Source organism: Lemur catta, chromosome 9 (assembly GCF_020740605.2).
Source record: "Lemur catta isolate mLemCat1 chromosome 9, mLemCat1.pri, whole genome shotgun sequence".
Lineage (NCBI taxonomy): Eukaryota > Metazoa > Chordata > Mammalia > Primates > Lemuridae > Lemur > Lemur catta.
The window spans coordinates 97,998,767-98,017,086 of NC_059136.1; the positions used below are offsets into that span (position 1 = coordinate 97,998,767).

The 18,320-nt window shown below is 35.7% G+C and overlaps 1 protein-coding gene across 1 annotated transcript in view; it reads left to right on the top strand.

The window, feature by feature from the left end:
- Nucleotides 1–18,320, top strand: part of PXDNL (peroxidasin like) — a 383,932-nt gene that overhangs the window by 180,056 nt on the left and 185,556 nt on the right. The window contains 1 exon segment of the mRNA XM_045560482.1: nt 5,986–6,057. Within this exon segment, the coding sequence (XP_045416438.1) occupies nt 5,986–6,057 (72 nt within the window).

The following is an 18,320-nucleotide window of genomic DNA, read 5'->3' on the forward strand; positions in this document are numbered from 1 at the left end:
TTGCTGAAAAAATTATGTGTCTGTGTACCTCTATTTCAATTTTGAAAGGATGAAAAAAATGTGTGCATAAATTATTAGCATCCAAATCTTTTTATATTTTATCCATAAATTTTAATTCAAAATTTGTAAACATGCAGAAAAGTAAACACCTGTAAAACCACCACTGAATCAAAATTATTTAGAAATTCTCACATTTACTTCTTATATTTTTACTAAACCATATGGAAATAAGTTGCTGATATTGTGACAAACCACCCTTCGCTACTAAAAAATTATTAACTTTGGTTCCTGTTACATGACATATCACGTCTATCTTTCAACAAAAAATCACAAGGCGTATTAAATAGCAAGAAAAAACACAGTCTGAGGAGATAAAGCAGGCATCAGAACTAGACTCAGATTGAGCAGAGATTTTGGAGTTATCACTCAGGAGTTTGAAACAGCTGTAATTAATGTGATGAGGGGTGAAATGGGAAAAATGCACAACATGCAAGAACAATACATGTAAGCAGAGAAAATGAAACTCTAAGAAAGAATCAAAAGTGAATGTTATAAACAAAAAGCACTGTAACAGAAATAAAGAATACCTTCGACGGGCTCACCAGTTAACTGGATATGGCTGAGGAAAGAATCAGTGATCTTGACAATATATCAATAGGAACCTCCTAAACTGAAATCCAAAGAGAAAAAGGGAGGAAAAAATGGAACAAAATATCCAAGAATTATAGAGTACTAACAAGAGGCGTGAAGTACATGTAATAAAAATACCAGAAGGAGAAGAAAAGGAGAAAGAAGCAGAATAAACATTTGAAATAATAATGGCTGAGAATTTTCTAAAAATGATGACAGACAGGGAACACAGATCTGGAAAGTTCAGAGAACAACAACTAGGATACATATCAAACAGCCTACACGCAGACATTATCATATTCAAACTGCAGAAAGCCAAGACAAAAAAAATCTTAAAAGCCAGAGGTAAAAAACTCCTTACCTATCTACAGATAAATGGTACAAATACACTGGACTTCTCCTCAGAAAGCATGCCAAGCTACCAAGAAGAGTGAAATATTTAAAATGTTGAAAGAAAAAACCCACCACTCTAGAATTATATATTCAGAAGGATTATCCTTCTAAAAGGAGGCAAAAGTAATGACTTTCTCATACAAACAAAAATTAAGGGAATTTGTCACTTGAAAGAAATGTTCAAACAGTCCTTCAGAGAGAAGGGAAATGATATAGGTCAGAAGCTCAGATAGAAGGAATAAATGAAAGTAAAAATAAGTTTTTATTTTTCTTATTCTTAATTGATACAACATATAAAAGTTTGTTCAAAATAATAGTAAATACAATAAATTTGGTATCTATAGATAAGCAAAATGGCTGAAAGCATTGTTGAAAGGGATAGAAAGGAGTGATTGAAAATACAGCTGGCCCTTTGTGTGCATGGGGTCTGCATCCATGAATTCAACCAATCACAGATCAAACATAGTTGGAAAAAACTGCATCTTTACTAAATAAGTACATTTTTTTATCATCATTATTCTCTGAAATACAGTGTAAAAGCTATTTATGTAGCACTGACATTGTATTAGATATTATAAATAATCTAGAGGTGATTTAAAGCATACATGAGATGTGCATAGGACATATGCAAATACTTTGCCACATTGTATCAAGGACTTGAGCACCCACAGATTTTGGTATCCTCAGGAGATCCTGGAACCAATGTCCCATGGATACTGAAGGACGACTGTAATCTGTTATGACGTACCAGGACTACCCACGAAGTGGTACGATGTTACTTGAAAGTAAACTTAGATTAGTTGTGAATGTATACTGCAAGCCCTAGGCCAACCACTAATAGCATTTTTAAAAGAAGGGTAATTGCTATGCTAAGAAAGGAGAGAAAATTAAATCTTGGGAAATGTTCAATTAAACTCAGAGAAGGCAGAAAAAGGAAGATAAAAAAGAGATGAATAACAAGTACAATGAATAGAAAACAATTTCAAATATAGTAGATGTCAATCAAATCATATCAATAATTACTTATATGTGAATGGTTTAGGTATACTAATGAAAAGATAGAGATTGATAGAGTGGATTAAAAAAAGAAAAGATCCAACTATACGTTGTCTAAAAGAAATCTACTTTAAATATAAAATACAGATAGATTAAAAATAAAAGGATGGAGAAACATGTATCATGCTAACATAAATGTAAAGAAAACTGGAGCAGCTATGTTAATTTCAAATAAAGACTTCAGAACACAAAAAATTATCAGGGTTAAAAAGAAGCATTACATCATGATAAAAGGGTCCATTCTCTAAGAAAACATAACAATCCTTAATTTGTATGCACCTAACAGTAGAGCATCAAAATACATGAGACAAAAACTGATAGAACTGCAGAAGAAATACTTGAGTTCACCAAGACAGTTTAAGACTTCAGCCAACAGGCCTCTATCAGTAATTACAGATCCAGCAGACAGAAAACTAGTAAGGATATGTTTGAACTGAACAGCACCATCAATAGCTGGATCTAATTGACATTTATAGAATTCTCCACCCAACAACAGCAGAATACACATTCTTCTCAAACTCACATAAAACATTCAACAAGGCATACCATATTATAGACCATAAAACACACATCAACAAATTTGAAAGAATAGGAAGGATACCAAGTAGGTTCTTAAACCACAGTGGAATCACACTAGAAGTTAATAACTGAAAGATAGCTAGAAAATCCCAAAATATTTGTAGATTAAACAACATACTTACAAATAACACATGGATCAAAGAAGTCTCAAGAGAAATTAAAAAATATTTGGAACTCAATAAAAGTAAAAATACAACTTAAAATTTGCAGGTGCTTTGAAAGCAATGCTTAGAGGGATATTTATAGTGTTGGATGCATGTACTAGAAAAGAAGAAAGATATAAAATCAATAATGTAGGCTTCTGATCTTAGGACATAAGAGAAAGAAGAGCAATATAAACCTAAACAAGTGGGAGAAAGGAATAATAAAAAATAGAGGAGAAATCAGTGAAAGGGAAAACAGGAAACAATATAGAAATTTGATAAAAGAAAAACTGGTTCTTTGAAAGGATTAATAAATTTGACATACTTCCAACAAGGCTGGTAAAGTAGAGAAAAAAAAGACAGAAATGAAAGAAAACACAAATTACTAATATTACAAATAAAATGTGACCATCCCTAGTGAACTATAGACATTAAAAGGACAATAAAAGAATATTATTAACAACTCTAAGCCCACAAATTTGATAACTTAGATGAAATGGACCAATTTCTTGAAAGATACAATCTACCAAACTCATAAAAGAAGAAACAGATAATCTGAATAGACTTATATCTATTAAACAAATTGAATCAATAATTGATAACCTTCTTAACAAAAAGCACCAGACCCACATGATTTCACTGATGAATTCTACCAAACATTTTTTTAAAAGATATTAATTCTCTACAGTTTCTAATTTCCAGAAAAATAGAAGCAAAGGAAATACTTCCTAACGTATTTTCTGAGGCCAACATTATCCTAATACCAAAGCCAGACAAAGATATTACAAGAAATGATAACTATGGACCAATATCTCTCATGAATATGAATGCAAGAATCTTTGAAAAAATAATAGCTAATCAAATCCAACAAAGTGTAAAAAGCATTATACACCCCAACCAAGTGGCATTTATCCCAGGTATGCAAGGTGGTTAGACATTTGAAAATCAATTAATGTAACCATCACGTCAACAGGCTAAAGAAGAAAAGTCATGTGATTATATCAGTAGATGCATAAAAAGCATTTGATAAAATCTAACACTCATTTACGATTTAAAAAAAACTGAGCAAACTAGGAAGAGAGGGAACTTTCTCAACTTGATAAAGAACATGTACAAAAGAAAAACACTGTGGCTAGCATTACGCTTAGCGGTGAGAAACTACAGGCTGAGTGTTCCTTATCCAAAATGCTTAGGACTAGAAGTATTTTGAATTTTTGATTATTTTTTTTGATTTTGGAATATTTGCATACACATAATGAGATATCTTGAGGATGGAATCCAAGTCTAAACTTGAAATTCATTTAAGTTTCATGTATGCCTTATACACATAGCCTGAAGGTAATTGTATTCAATATTTTTAATAATTTTTTGCACATAACAAAGTTTGTGTACATTGAACCGTCAGAAAGCAAAGGTGTCACTGTCTCAGGCACCCGTGTGGACAATCTGTGGTTCTTTGGCATCACCATCATTCCTGACTTTGAATTTATATGCTACTGATAAGCAATCATTTCCTTACCCTTATTCACACATAAGTACTCAGAAGTAAAACAATGTGACACAGCATTAATACACCAAAAAAATAATGTGTACAAAACACATAAGCAGCCCTGTAGCATCGCTGAACACCTGCATCGGCTGTTGAACAACAGCAACAGCAAGCAACAGCAGGCTTTCAGTCTCCAGCTACATTTTTCAAGGAAAAGGTGAATTGCAGCTGAAAGGGGACAAGGGGGCCTTTTTTCTCTTGAGGATGAGGAATAAACTGTTATGCGACTGCATTTTGACTGTGACCCATCATATTAGGTCAGGTGTAGGATTACACTTGTGGCATCATGTCAGTGCTCAAAAACTTTCAGATTGTGTAGCATTTCAGATTGTATATTTTTGGATTAGGGACGCTCAACCCTTAATTGGTTTCCCACCAGGATCGAGGACAAGGCCTGGATGTCCCCTCTCCCTACTCTATTCACCGATGTAGTGGAAGTCTTAGCTAAGGAAATAAGGAAACAATAGATTGGGAAGGAAGAAACAAAACTGTCTTTGTTTGCAGATGACATGATTACTTATCCAGAAAATCCCAAAGAATCAACAAAAAAAGCTTTCGGAACTAATAAGTGATTACAGCAAGGTTTACAGGATTCGAGGTTAATATGCCAGTAGTATACTACTGATCATAGAAATTTACTGGAGTTCTAATCTGGGGGAAGAGAAAGTCATTTGGAACTTTCACAGCTTCACTAAACAGGTTTTAGAAAAAGTTTCTTCTTCATTTTCTGGCAGAATTGTGATTTTTGTGGTTTCTTGGTCAGTCAGGACCGCAGATGGGCCTGGGGAGTATGGCGTTTACCGGGCCCAACCATAAGACAGCTGGATTGAATAGCCTTGAGGGTGAGCTTTGGAATTGGTATTTTTGTAACAAACCTCTGGGCGATTCTGACGCACTCACTGTATGAAAAGGCACATTCCGAAGGAACTTGCTGAAAAGTTTCAGGAATTCTGATTGCCTCCAACCCCAAGAGGCACAGGGTTTCATTTTACCACATTGGTAAAGATTACAGAGATGAAATAACTTTGTCATCCTTTGGTTGAAGAAACGTGGCATAGAAAGTGCTTATATGTCATATAAATTATTTTTATCAAATATTGTGGTAAGATTAGTTGTATCATCATATCTATAAATCCACTTACAGTATCCTTTCCTATAAATTTTTGATAGCAGCCACAGAAGGACCAAAATATGTTTTTGGGTCCCTAAGATGTTTTTATTTCCTTAAGATGAATCCTATGGTGACATTTGCCAGCTTTTCAAATATATCTCCCAGGTAATATGTTCAGTAGCATAAACTGGATTTTAAAAAATTGTTTATAATCAAAATTTTCTTAGAGAAGTTGTTACCCACTACATATGACTTCATTAGTCAGAATTTCTCCATAACCACTCTAAGTTTCTTAATATTTTAAACCAAAGATCCATTTGAGAATTTGAGGAGAGACTTGGAACTTTCTTACTGGACAATTAAACACATTTAAATGAAATAACAGTTTCCATATATCTTTAGAGAACCTATGAACATCCCCCAAAGCTCCTTAAATCCACAGATTTTAGTTTAAAACGTCCTGATCTAAGCTATATGGTATTTATACCAATTTATAATTCAATGGGATTTTATATGTTTTCCAGGTACCTATACAAAAATGAAATTCATGCACTAGATAAGCAAACATTTAAAGGACTCATATCCTTGGAGCAGCTGTAAGTAATAGAAACATTTTTATTGAATTATTGATGGTTACATTTCAAATAGAAAGCTTCGTAAATGCCATTATGTAGATAGTGGAACAATTATTTTAAGCTTTGTCATCCAGCTTGAATGGTTGAATATTCTGTCATCAGTTGCATAAAAATCAGGATGTGTGATGAAATTAGCATGAAGACAGGAAGACAGACAGAGCTCAGCTGGAATTCTAGGTCTGCATTTATTAATTGTGTGACATTGGGCAAGTTACTCTCCATGAACCGTTTTTCTAACTCTCCGAAATGCAGATGTTACTGCTGTGAAGATTAAGGTATTGCATGCAAAGAGACTAGTTATTACTTGATGTAAAATAGGCATTTTATAGAAGGTAATTTATGGTTGTGATTATTATTAATTTATGAGACAAATTCAAACTTTTAACTGATCCAGTAACTTCTAGAACATAGGATCTAACCTCTCATTTTACAGATAAAATCAAATACAATGTTAATTAAATGAGTTGCCCCAAATTAAATGTCTGTGGCATTATTATTACAACTCAGACCTGACTACTATATTAGTGTACTTTTTAGCTTTTGACAACATATATAAACCTGAGATTCATCTATCGGAATTTCAGTGTGAAATATAAATTCCTCGATATCAAAAAGCCCTATTGTGCAGTTACATGGCTACTGAATGGCAATTTGATGTTTTATTCAGAGATTTCTCTCAATTATATGTGTCTGAAACATAAATACTAATTAGATATTTGAAGATATTTTTCCCCATTGAGGACAACCTAGAGGATATTTCTTAAGCTCAGATATGTAGAGTGTGCTTTAATTTTTAACTGCTAGTAGGATTTCTATATAAGAAAAGTCTTTGACTCCCAACTTTGTTTTCATCTTTAATGTAGTTTATTAATTTCAAAAAACTTTTTATTATTTCTATAATAAACATGCTTAGAGAAAACTAGATTTCTTTCTCCTTGAAGGCCAAAGTGTTAAGTTATAGTATTAAAATATGATCAACCAATCAAAAATATTTTTTAAAAATTGTCATTGCTCTACTTCTCCCTCTTACTAATTTTCTTTTATGGGACTGCTATGGTTTGAAACTCATGTTGACATTTAATTGCCATTGTAGCATAATTCAGAGGTGGGGCCTTTAAGAAGTGCCTAGTCCAGGAAGGCTCTGCCCTCACGAAAAGATTAAGGCCATTACTGTGGGAGTGAGTTCTTTGTACAGAGACTAATTCAGCCCCCTCTTGCTCTCTCTTTCCCTCTCTTGGCCCTGCTGCCTTGGGAAGACGCAGCAGGAAGGTCACTGAAACATGTGGGGCCCTCAGTCTTGGATGTCCCAGCCTGCAGCACTGTGAACCAATACGTTTCTGTTTATTATCAATTATTTAGTCTGTGGTATTCTGTTATAGCAGCAGAAAACAAACTAAGACAGAGAATTGGTACCAGAGAGTGGGTATTACTATAAAAATACCTGAAAAATTTTAAGTAGCTTTGGATCTGGATGATGGGCAGGGGCTGGGACAATTTGGAGGAACAGGCTAGAAAAAGCCTGCTTGCCGTGAGTGGAGCATTAAGGGTGACTGTGGGGAGGGCTCGGAAGAAGAGGAGAGCAGTGGGGAAAGTCTGAAACTTCTTAGCGATTTCTTACGTGGTTATGATCAGAATCTTGGTAAAAATATGAACAGAAAAGGCAATTTCGGCGAAGTCTCAGGCAGAAATGAAGAACAAAGTAATGGAAACTGGAATAAAGGCCATACTTGTAAAGTGACAAAGAACTTGGCTGAATTGTGTTCATACCCAAGGGTTTTGTGGAAGGCAGAATTTAAGAAAATGAACTAGGGTATCTGGTGGAAGAAACTTGTAAGCCAAATGTTGAAAGAGCTGCATGGCTTCTTTTAACTGCATACAGTAAGCTGTGAGAGATGGGAAATAATTTAAAGATGAAATTTATAATTGAAAGGGAAACGGAATATAAAAATCTGGAAAATTCGCAGCCTGGTCATACAAAGATCATCGTAAGTGTGTGCAGCCAGGAGATGCTTTGGTGAAAGAACTAGCATGGTTAGAAGGAAGCCAGGTGATATTTATTAAGGCGATGGAAGCATAACCTCAGAGTCATTTCAGCGATCTTTGAGGCAAGCTCTAGAGCGGCCCAGGGCACCCGAGGGAAATCAGCGTTTGCCGCCTGCGCTGTGTCAAGTCTCTGCTCCCGGATTCAGCGCAGCGCCCTCGGCCACCCCAGCTGCGGCTCGCGCAGGCTCAGGTGCAGCTTGTGCGGCTGCTTCAGAGCATGCGGTGGTGGGCCTTGGTGGCAGAGTCATGCTCTGATGTGGACCTGCAATCCCCACACAGTGTCTTTAAACTCAATGGTAAGTAACATCTTTACAAAGCATATTTTATACCGTTGCTTACAGAGTTCAGAGATTTGTAAACCATTCAATTCACTGTAATAAAACAGCTCTCAAAACATCTTTCAAGTAACATCCTGAGATTTATGTTTTCAACGTGTACATAAACTTATTAAATCAGGTCTTAAAGTCAATGGTAAGGAACATCTTTAAAAAGCATGTCATATACACTTGTTTACAAAGTTTACAGAATAGCAAACAGTTCAGTTCACTCTAATAAAGAGTGAATGCAATTTGAAGAAACATGCTGAGATTCATCTTTTAGATGTGTCTATGTAAACTTCTCACATTATGGCTATGAACACAATGGTAAGGAACATCTTTGAAACGCATATTTTAAACACATGGTTAAAAATTTCACAATTTGTTAAACAGTTCAATTCACTCCAATAAAGTGGCTCCCACAATGCATCTTTGAAGTAACATTCTCAGATTTGTTTTCAATGTGTGTATACAAAATCCGTCACAAGAAGGCAATAAACTAAATGGTAAGCATAACATCTAAAACACATATTTTACATACCTGCTTACAGAATTCATAGTTTGATGCTACCTCTGTAGATGCACAGAGCGCATCTATGTGGGGCCACATACATTTCAGAAGGTGCCTCAGACACCCTGGAGGCCCAGGCCGAGACTTGCTGCAGAGGTGGAATTACTGCAGAGAGCCCCCAGGGCAATGCTTAGCAGAGCCACAGTAGCAGGGCTGCCACCAAGACCCCAGAGCTGTAGAGCTGCCAGTGTGCAATGTCAGCCTGGGAGAGCTGCAGGCGCTAAACTCCGACTGCGAGAGCTTTGGCGGGCTGGGCCACAGTGGCAGGCTGCCCCGGTCCGTGGGAGCCCAACCCCTGCCACTGTGAGCCAAGGGAGATGATTCTGAAGCCTTAACATTTTGTGTTGTTCATCCTGTCAGGTTTTGGACTTACTTGGGACCAGTTACCCCTTTTTTCTTGCCTATTTTTCCATTTTGGATTGGGAATGTCTATCCTATGCCTGTCCCACCACTGTATTTTGGAAACGTGTAACTTGTTTTGATTTCACAGGCTCACAGCTGTTGGGGAATTTGCCTCAGGATGAATCATGCCTTGAGTCTCACTCGTATCTGATTTAGAAGAAAGTTTGGATTTCGGACTTTTGAGTTGATGCTGGAACAATTTAAGACTTTTTGGGGCTATGGGGATGAAGTAAATGTATTTTGTATGTGAGAAGGACATGAGTTTTGGGGGACCAAGGGCAGAATGCCATGGTTTGAATGAGTGTTTCCTCCCAAATTCATGTTGAAATTTAATTGCCATTGTAGCAATTTTAAGAGGTGAAATCTTTAAGAGGAAATTAGGCCAGGAAGGTTCTGCCCTCATGAATAGATTAGTGCTATTATCATGGGAGTGAGTTTCTTATCTTGGGAGTGGTTTCCTTATACAAGGACTTGTTTGGCCCCCTTTTAGCTCTCTCACCCTCTTTTCCCTTCAGCCATGGATGACAAGCAGAAAGGCCTTTGCCAGAAGCCAGCTCTCCGTCTTGGACTTCCAGCCTCCAGAACCATGAGCCAATACATTTCTGTTCATCATCAATTCCTCAGTCTGTGGTGTTCGTAGCAGCACAAAACAGACTGAGACAATGACTGATAAACTATCACTGTGATAAAGTATGTTTCTTCATCTTTTCCTTTATTATTTTAAACTGTGTAGTGTTTTAGGTAATTTTTTCTATTAAATATATTGCAGAATCATCCCATAAATCAATCAAGTATACATTTTTTTTTTAATAACAGCAACAAAGAAAACCCTTATCACTGTGATACATTTTTCATCAAATATGTTTACAGGTGGCTTATACAAATTAGCATATGAAAAGTTCTAATTCCCATTTAAAATGCACATAACTCTCAGCTGTAAATGCTTTATATTCTGGTAGTAATTACCAGTCTTACTAATATTGAGTAATCCTAACGTTTAAAGCCAGGAAAACAAGCATTTTTGCTTTGTATTTTTAAAGTGATTCCATGCTTTTGTGAATCACTATTCAAAGAAAATTTTTGGTGCCCAAACATATAATCCCTAATCCTTGAAATTTTTAATAATTTTAATCATAGCTCTGAAAGTTAATTTTATTTCAGTATGTCTCTACAAAGCTATGGCAGAGCTTGAGGTCTCTGAGATATTTGTTCTTTAAGATCTGTTTACATTGCCTTTATTTTAATGATTCTTATTGTACATAATCCCTTTTGGATTCAATTTATTTTTGAGGAAGGCAGAGATACATGATAGATGTTTGCTAAGGCCTCCAAAATAGTAGGGTGTAGAAATGCCAGGCCTGACACTGACAAGATTGCTCACAATCAGTAAAAAAGTAAATATTTTGATTTTGCTGTAGTCTTCATGACACAGCCTTTCATCCTAAAAAGTGGAGCTGGGAGGTGAGGAAGGGATACCAAAGGATTTCTTAGCCTCCTTCTTTTTTCGATTCTTTGTCAGATAAAAATTGGACAAACTACATTCTGTGTCAATGATATTCTCTTTATGTTGCATTAGGTTGTTTTTTATGTATTGACTACATCAAGAGAAATTTGGTAATTAAACACAACAAAGTCGTAGACAAACACACAAGTGTTATTTTAAACATGAATGAGGCTTAGATATTTCTGAAGAATAATTTAATGTTGTATTGATTGTGTCAATCAGTAGATAGCACAGGGAGGAGTAATTATCTTTGTAAGAATTATAATCATTGAGTTTCTATGTAAGAAGATAGATGATCACACATTAGGGGATTGTGTATTAAAATGAACACACTTATGAGGATATAATGAATTTTACCAAAGCTAAAGACCATTCTCTTAGGTGTAATTTTCTCTTTTTTACATACATTTCCTGTTAGCTAAACCTTTTCTGCTCTACAAATGATGCAGACGACTCTTTAATGATTCCACTTTTCAGAACAAGAATAATTGGTACATTCTTAGAAAGTGTAGTTTAATAATTCTTGTATTAATCAATCATCCTGCTTTCAGTTCTTCTTCGTCTGAAATTTCTGCCCTTTTTCCACTAATGCAGCTGGTGTATTTTCATCGATTATATTTTTCTTGACAATGAATTTTTCTTTCTCCTCACCTACTTAATAGGCACCAAATATCTCTTTTGTGAAAATTATATCTTCTAGTTGTGTTCCTCATGTGACTATTGAACGGGAAGCGTTATTATACACTTTGTCTAGTCATTCTATGTCAGCTCACATTTTCTCTTCACTGTGTAGCCTTATATTTCTTACTTTGCCTTCTCTTTAGATGTTACTTACTTCTAAGTGGAATATTTTATCTAGAGCATCTTTGTTAGATAACAGCAGGCTTCCATAGCTGAATAAAACTGTTACATATTACTCCATATCTTAAATATAGGTTTCTTTTTTTTTTTAATTTCAGCTTATTATGGGGGTACAAAAGTTCAGTTTATATATATTGCCCATGTCCCACCCATCCCCCTGAGTCAGAGCCTCAAGCGTGTCCATTCCCCAGACAATGCGCCTGGCACCCACCAGGTAGTTAGTTATACCTCCATCCCCTCCCCCACCCCCAACTCCCCGAGTCAGCAACTTCAAGCATGACCGTTCCCCAGATGGTGTGCAACGCACTCATCATGTAGGCATACACCCATCCCCTCCCCCCACCCCCTGCTTCCAATTGGTATCATTCTCCAATGTGCATTTAGGTGATGATCAGGGAAACCAATTTTCTCGTGAGTACATGTGATGCTTGCTTTTCCATTCTTGGGATACTTCACTTAATAGAATGGGTTCCAACTCTCTCCAGGAGAACCAAAGAGATGTCATATCGCTGTTATTTCTTATAGCTGAGTAGTACTCCATGGTATACATATACCACAATTTACTAATCCATTCATGAATTGATGGGCATTTGGGTTGTTTCCACATCTTTGCAATTGTGAATTGTGCTGCTATAAACATTCGGGTGTAGATGTCTTTTTTATAGATCTTTTGTTCTTTTGGGTAGATGCCCAATAATGGGATTGCTGGATTGAATGGTAGGTCTACTTGAATCTGTTTAAGGTATCTCCATAATGCTTTCCACAGGGGTTGCACTAGTTTGCAGTCCCACCAGCAGTGTATGAGTGTTCCTGTCTCTCCGCATCCATGCCAACATGTGTTGTTTTGGGACTTGTTGATAAAGGCCATTCTCACTGGAGTTAAGTGATATCTCATTGTGGTTTTGATTTGCATTTCCCTGATGATTAGGGATGTTGAGCATTTTTTCATATGTTTTTTAGCTATTCTTATATCTTCTTTTGAAAAATTTCTATTCATGTCCTTTGCCCACTTTTTGATAGGGTTGTTTGATTTTTTCTTGCTGATTTTCCTGAGATCTAAATAGATTCTTGTTATCAGTCCTTTATCTGATGTGTAGTATGTGAAAATTTTTTCCCATTCTGTAGGTTGTCTGTTTACTCTCATGACTGTTTCTTTGGCTGTGCAGAAATTTTTTAATTTAATCAGGTCCCATTCATTTATTTTTGCTGTTGCTGTGATTGCCTTAGGGGTCTTCTTCATAAATTCTTTGCCTAGACCAATGTCTGTAAGAGTCTTTCCTACATTTTCTTCTAGAATTCTAATAGTTTCCCATTTAAGGTTTAAATCCACTATCCACCGTGATTTGATTTTTGTGAGAGGTGAAATATGTGGGTCCTGTTTCAGTCTTCTACATGTGGGTATCCAATTTTCCCAGCACTATTTATTGAGTAGGGATTCTTGTCCCCAGAGTATGTTTTTGTCTGCTTTGTCAAAGATTAAATGGCCATATGAGGATGGTTTTATATTTGGATTTTCTGTTCTGTTCCACTGGTCTGTGTCCCTGCACTTGTGCCAATACCAGGCAGTTTTAAGAACCACAGCCTTGTAGTATAGTTTGAAGTCTGGCAAATTAATACCTCCCATTTTGTTTTTATTGCTTAAAATTGCTTTTGCTATATGGGGTCTTCTCTGATTCCATACAAAGTGTATAATTATTTTTTCTAAATCTGTGAAAAATGATGTTGGTAATTTAATAGGGATTGCATTGAATCTGTAGATCACTTTGGGTAGTATAGACATTTTAATAATGTTGATTCTTCCGATCCACACGCATGGTATGATTTTCCACCTATTCACATGTTCTGCAATTTCCTTCCTCAGTGTTTCATAGTTCTCCCTATAGAGGTCCTTTACCTCTTTAGTTAAATATATTTAAATATAGATTTCTTATTTCATTATCTACTACATTTATGGGAAGAGGCAGAGCAGTGTCGCTGAGCATAAAGTCTTAGAAATCAGACAGACCTGAGTTTAATCTGAGTGAAAGTTTGGAACTTAGCTATTTGATATTGAGAATCTTACGTTAAAATGCTAAACCGTAGTTTCCTGTTATTGTTTTTAAAATGAAAATAGTAATAGTGATTTGCTAGGCTGGCCCTGAGATCTAGGGATAATATACATGAAACACCTGGCAAGAGAATATCTTGAAATAATAATACCTATTATTTTTGTTACTATACTTATTATTTTGTTATTATTTCAACAATTACTTACTGCACAACTTTTAAGACATAGCTAATTTTAAATGGTATATTTTTAAATACAAAATTAAATTTAGCCAGTGATACAAAGTATCATTGACTTAATTTCTTTCACCATTCTTGATCTACTTTGTTTACTTTAAAAGACCTTCTAATTTTATTTCTTAATATAAGCCATAAGTGGCTTTAAATTCTAAACAATTTAATCTTTTTAATATGTGAATATTCAGAATTATAATGTCAATATTTCAATGATTTTATTAGAAGCATCTTATTTTTTTCAGAAGCCTCGTTATAATTCCTTAGGAACATATTAATAAAGTTACAGGAAGTAGAAAAACTAGCATGATGCTTTTAGATTTATAGATACTTTTAAAATGCAAAAATTCTGACTAGAACAAAAGAGTATATGGGTAAATCTTCTTTTGCTCATTCATTGCCTGAAAGTCCTGCATTAGAGACATTTTGGGCTCATCCAAATTGTCAACACCTGTGGTCCCCAACCCCCGGGCTGCAGACCCATAAGGGTCTGTGCCCTGTTAGGAATGGGGCTGCACAGCAGGAGGTGAGCAGTGGGTGACCAAGCAAAAGTTCATCTGTGTTTACAACCTCTCCCCATCACTAGCATCACCACCTGAGCTCCATCTCCAGTCAGATTAGCAGTGGCATTAGATTCTTATAGGAGAACAAATCTTATGGTAAACTGCGCATGTGAGGGATCTAGGTTGCGTGCTCTTGATGAGAATCTAATGCCTGATGATCTCAGGTGGAGCTGAGGTAGTGATACTAGTGCTGGGGAGTGGCTGCAAATACAGATTATCATTAGCACAAAGGTTTGACTGCACAATAAATGTAATGTGCTTGAATCATCCCTAAACCATCCTCTGCCCCCACCCCATCTTCCATGAAACTGATCCCAGGTGCCAAAAAGGTTGGGGACCACTGGTCAACACCATTCATCCAAAAGACCACCAGGAACACACTGGTAGTTATGCAAGTTGGGTGTATCATTGCAGCAAAGGAGTACTCATGCCTGGGAACTGTGGGGAGTGCTAATCAGAGGTGTAAGACAGAACATATTGTAGAATTTAAGCTTTGGATGGGTGATTGGAAGGGGGCTAAGGAAGCAGAGATTCTCTAGATTGGATGATATCAGAAAGCATGGACAATTCTGTATCTTAAATGTTATCTATAGGGAGGAGAAACTGGAATGAGGATAAAGCTGAAATTGATAAGAGGTAGCATTCACTCCATTCAGCCAGGAGAAGAGGGTGTTTGGTATTTTGTGGATGGCACAATGCCTTAGTTTTGGCTGTTATAACAAATTACTGTAGACTGGGTGACTAAAACAACATGCATTTATTTCTCACTGTTCTGGAAGCAGGGAAGTCCGCGATCAAGGTGTTGGCAGATCTGAAGTTTGGCAAGGGCTCACTCCCTGGTTTGCAGATGGCCATTTTCTCCCGTGTCCTCAGATAATAGAGACCAGAGAGAGAGAGCTCCTGTGCATCTTCCTCTTTTTATAAGGGCATTAATCCCATCACATGGGCCCCGCCCTCATGATCTAATCTAACTCTAATTACCTCTCAAAAGCCCCATCTCCAAATACCATCAACTTGGGGGTGAAGATTTCAACATATGAACTTTAGTGGGACAAAACTATTCAGTCTATAACATATAATAACCTTGTTTTCATCTGTGTTGAGACAAAATTATTAAGTAGCCTTGTATTGTCTCATTTTATCATGATCTCAGGGTAACCTTGCCTGAGGTTTGAGTGTCAAACCAGTTTCTAAATATCAGGATGAATCTTTTTTTCTTTTCTTCAAAATAAAATAGAGCCCCAAATTTAGAATAAAACATAGACCACTATGATTGTAAATATTCTTCACCAAAGACTTTATTTAAAGCAGTCTTTCCATCATGATGACTAGTAACTTATTATCAGTACAAAAAACATTTTTGAGGTATAACATCTGGAGAGTTTTCACTGAATTACAAAACAGAAACCAATTTCTGCTTTTGAACATGATAAAATAGGAGAGACCAAATTTCTATCCTTCTTTAAAAAATTAAAAAACAAAGCAAAACATATGAAATAGCAGTTTTCAGGCACTGGACAGCAGACAGTGAAGGGCCGTGGTTCATGAGGGAATGGACACTCGACGTGATCTCTGTGGTGGTTCTCGTTTACTGCCTGGAGGCCATTCCCAGGCTGAAGTGCAGAGAAGGGGCACAACCAGACACTGGCAGGCTTGCAGAGCTGAGGTGCCAGAAGTTGGAGTTTCAGGAGCCTAGTGTGGTACCAGAGAACAGGGAGCAACACAGAGAGAGCATGAGAGATCTGCAAAAACTTCTAAAATCCTTGGCTGACCATTGATCTGCCCATGTGTGAGAGGAAACTAGCTGGAGCTAGAAAAGAACCACTGAAAAGCACTGGGTCAGAAACATCCCAGAAGTCACATAGGGTTGGGAATAGTTTGTCTTACTCCCTGCCAGTGTGGAAAGACTTTATGCTACACAGCATTAGATAGAGTACTCAGAAAAGTGTCACCTTCATGAAAGAGCTAAATGAGTCCCTTTATGAAGATTCTTCTGGACCTGCTCTATAAAGCATGAAAGTAAACCTGAAAGAATCAAACCTGAAAGATTCCAAGGAATGTAACTGTGACAGAATAAGTCCAATATTCTTCAAAGGAATACAACAAAATCCAGCACCCAACAAACTAAAATTCGTATTTCCCATCATCATACAATCAAAAATTACCAGGCAAGCACACCATGCCAGAGTTATAAAATACAAGAAGCCAAAACCTGATAGGACTGAAATTCAATGCTTCTCTCTCAATAATTGATAGAACAAGTAGACAGAAAGTTAATAAGCATATATAGAAGACCAGAATAACAGTATCAACCACTCCAATTGTATGAATAGAGCACTCTACTCAAAACCATAAGAATACACATTTTTTCCAAGTGTATAAGGACCATTCACCAAGATAGATCATATTGTGGGTTACACAATGTCTCAATAAATTTGAAAGGATTAAAATGATATCAAATATCTTTTCTAATCAAAACAGAATTAAACTAGAAAATAATGATAACAAGATATTATGAAAATTCCCAAATATTTAGACTTACTAAATAACCAATGTGTGAAAAGAAATATACGAAAAGTTAAGAAATATTTTGATCAGAATAAAAATAAAAATACAACATACTGAAATTTTGGGGATCTATCTAAAGTAATAGAAATTAAAGACACATTTGAAAGTGATAAAGATCTTAAATCAATTATGCTAGCTTCTACCTCAAGAATCTAGATAAAAGGGCAAATTGTATTCAAAGTAAGCAGAGGAAAGGAAATAATAGAGGTAAGAGTTAAAATCAAAGAAATAGAAAACTGAACAACAATAGAGAGAGGTCAATGAAACAAAATCTGATTCTAAGGAGAGCAATAACATTGATACACCTCAAGCTAAATTATCAGAGAAAAAAGGGAGAAGACACAAATTATCAGTATCAAGAAGTGGGGTACATCACTACAGGTACTATAGATATTAAATGGATTACAAGGAAACATCATGAATAGTTTTATATTTGACAACTAAATTAAATGAAAAAATTTGTGAAAGATAAAGCTTATAAAGTTCACTCGAGAAGAAAGAGGTAAACTGCATAACTGTATATCTATTAAAGAAATTATTTTTGTAGTTAAAACATTTCCCGTTAAAAACAAAACAAAACTCTACACCCAAATGTCTTCACTGATGAATTCTAACAAACATTTAAGGAAGAAACCAATTCAATTCTATATAAATTCTTTCAGAAAATAATGGAGGGATACTTCTCAACTCATTTTATAAGTTGGAATAATTTTATGACACCAAAAGCAGAGCCTTATGAGAAAAGAAAACAGACATAATATTCCTCATTAACATAATGGAAAATTCCTTAAGCAAATATTAGAAAACTGACTTCAGCAATATATAAAAAGGATAGTAAATATATCATGCCTGAGTGAATTTAAGTTTAGAAACGCAAGTTTGTTTAACATTTAAAAACCAAAAATATAATTTATTATATTAACAGATTAAAGGAGAAAAAAACATATTGATCATCTCAATATGTGCAGAAAAAGCATCTGGAAAAACTTAACATCCATTCATGATAAAAACTTTTAGCAAATTAAGAATAAGTGGGAACTTTCTCAACCTGGTAAAAGACATCTAGGAAAGGCCATGACTAACTTCATACTCAATAGTGAAAGACTGACTGAGTA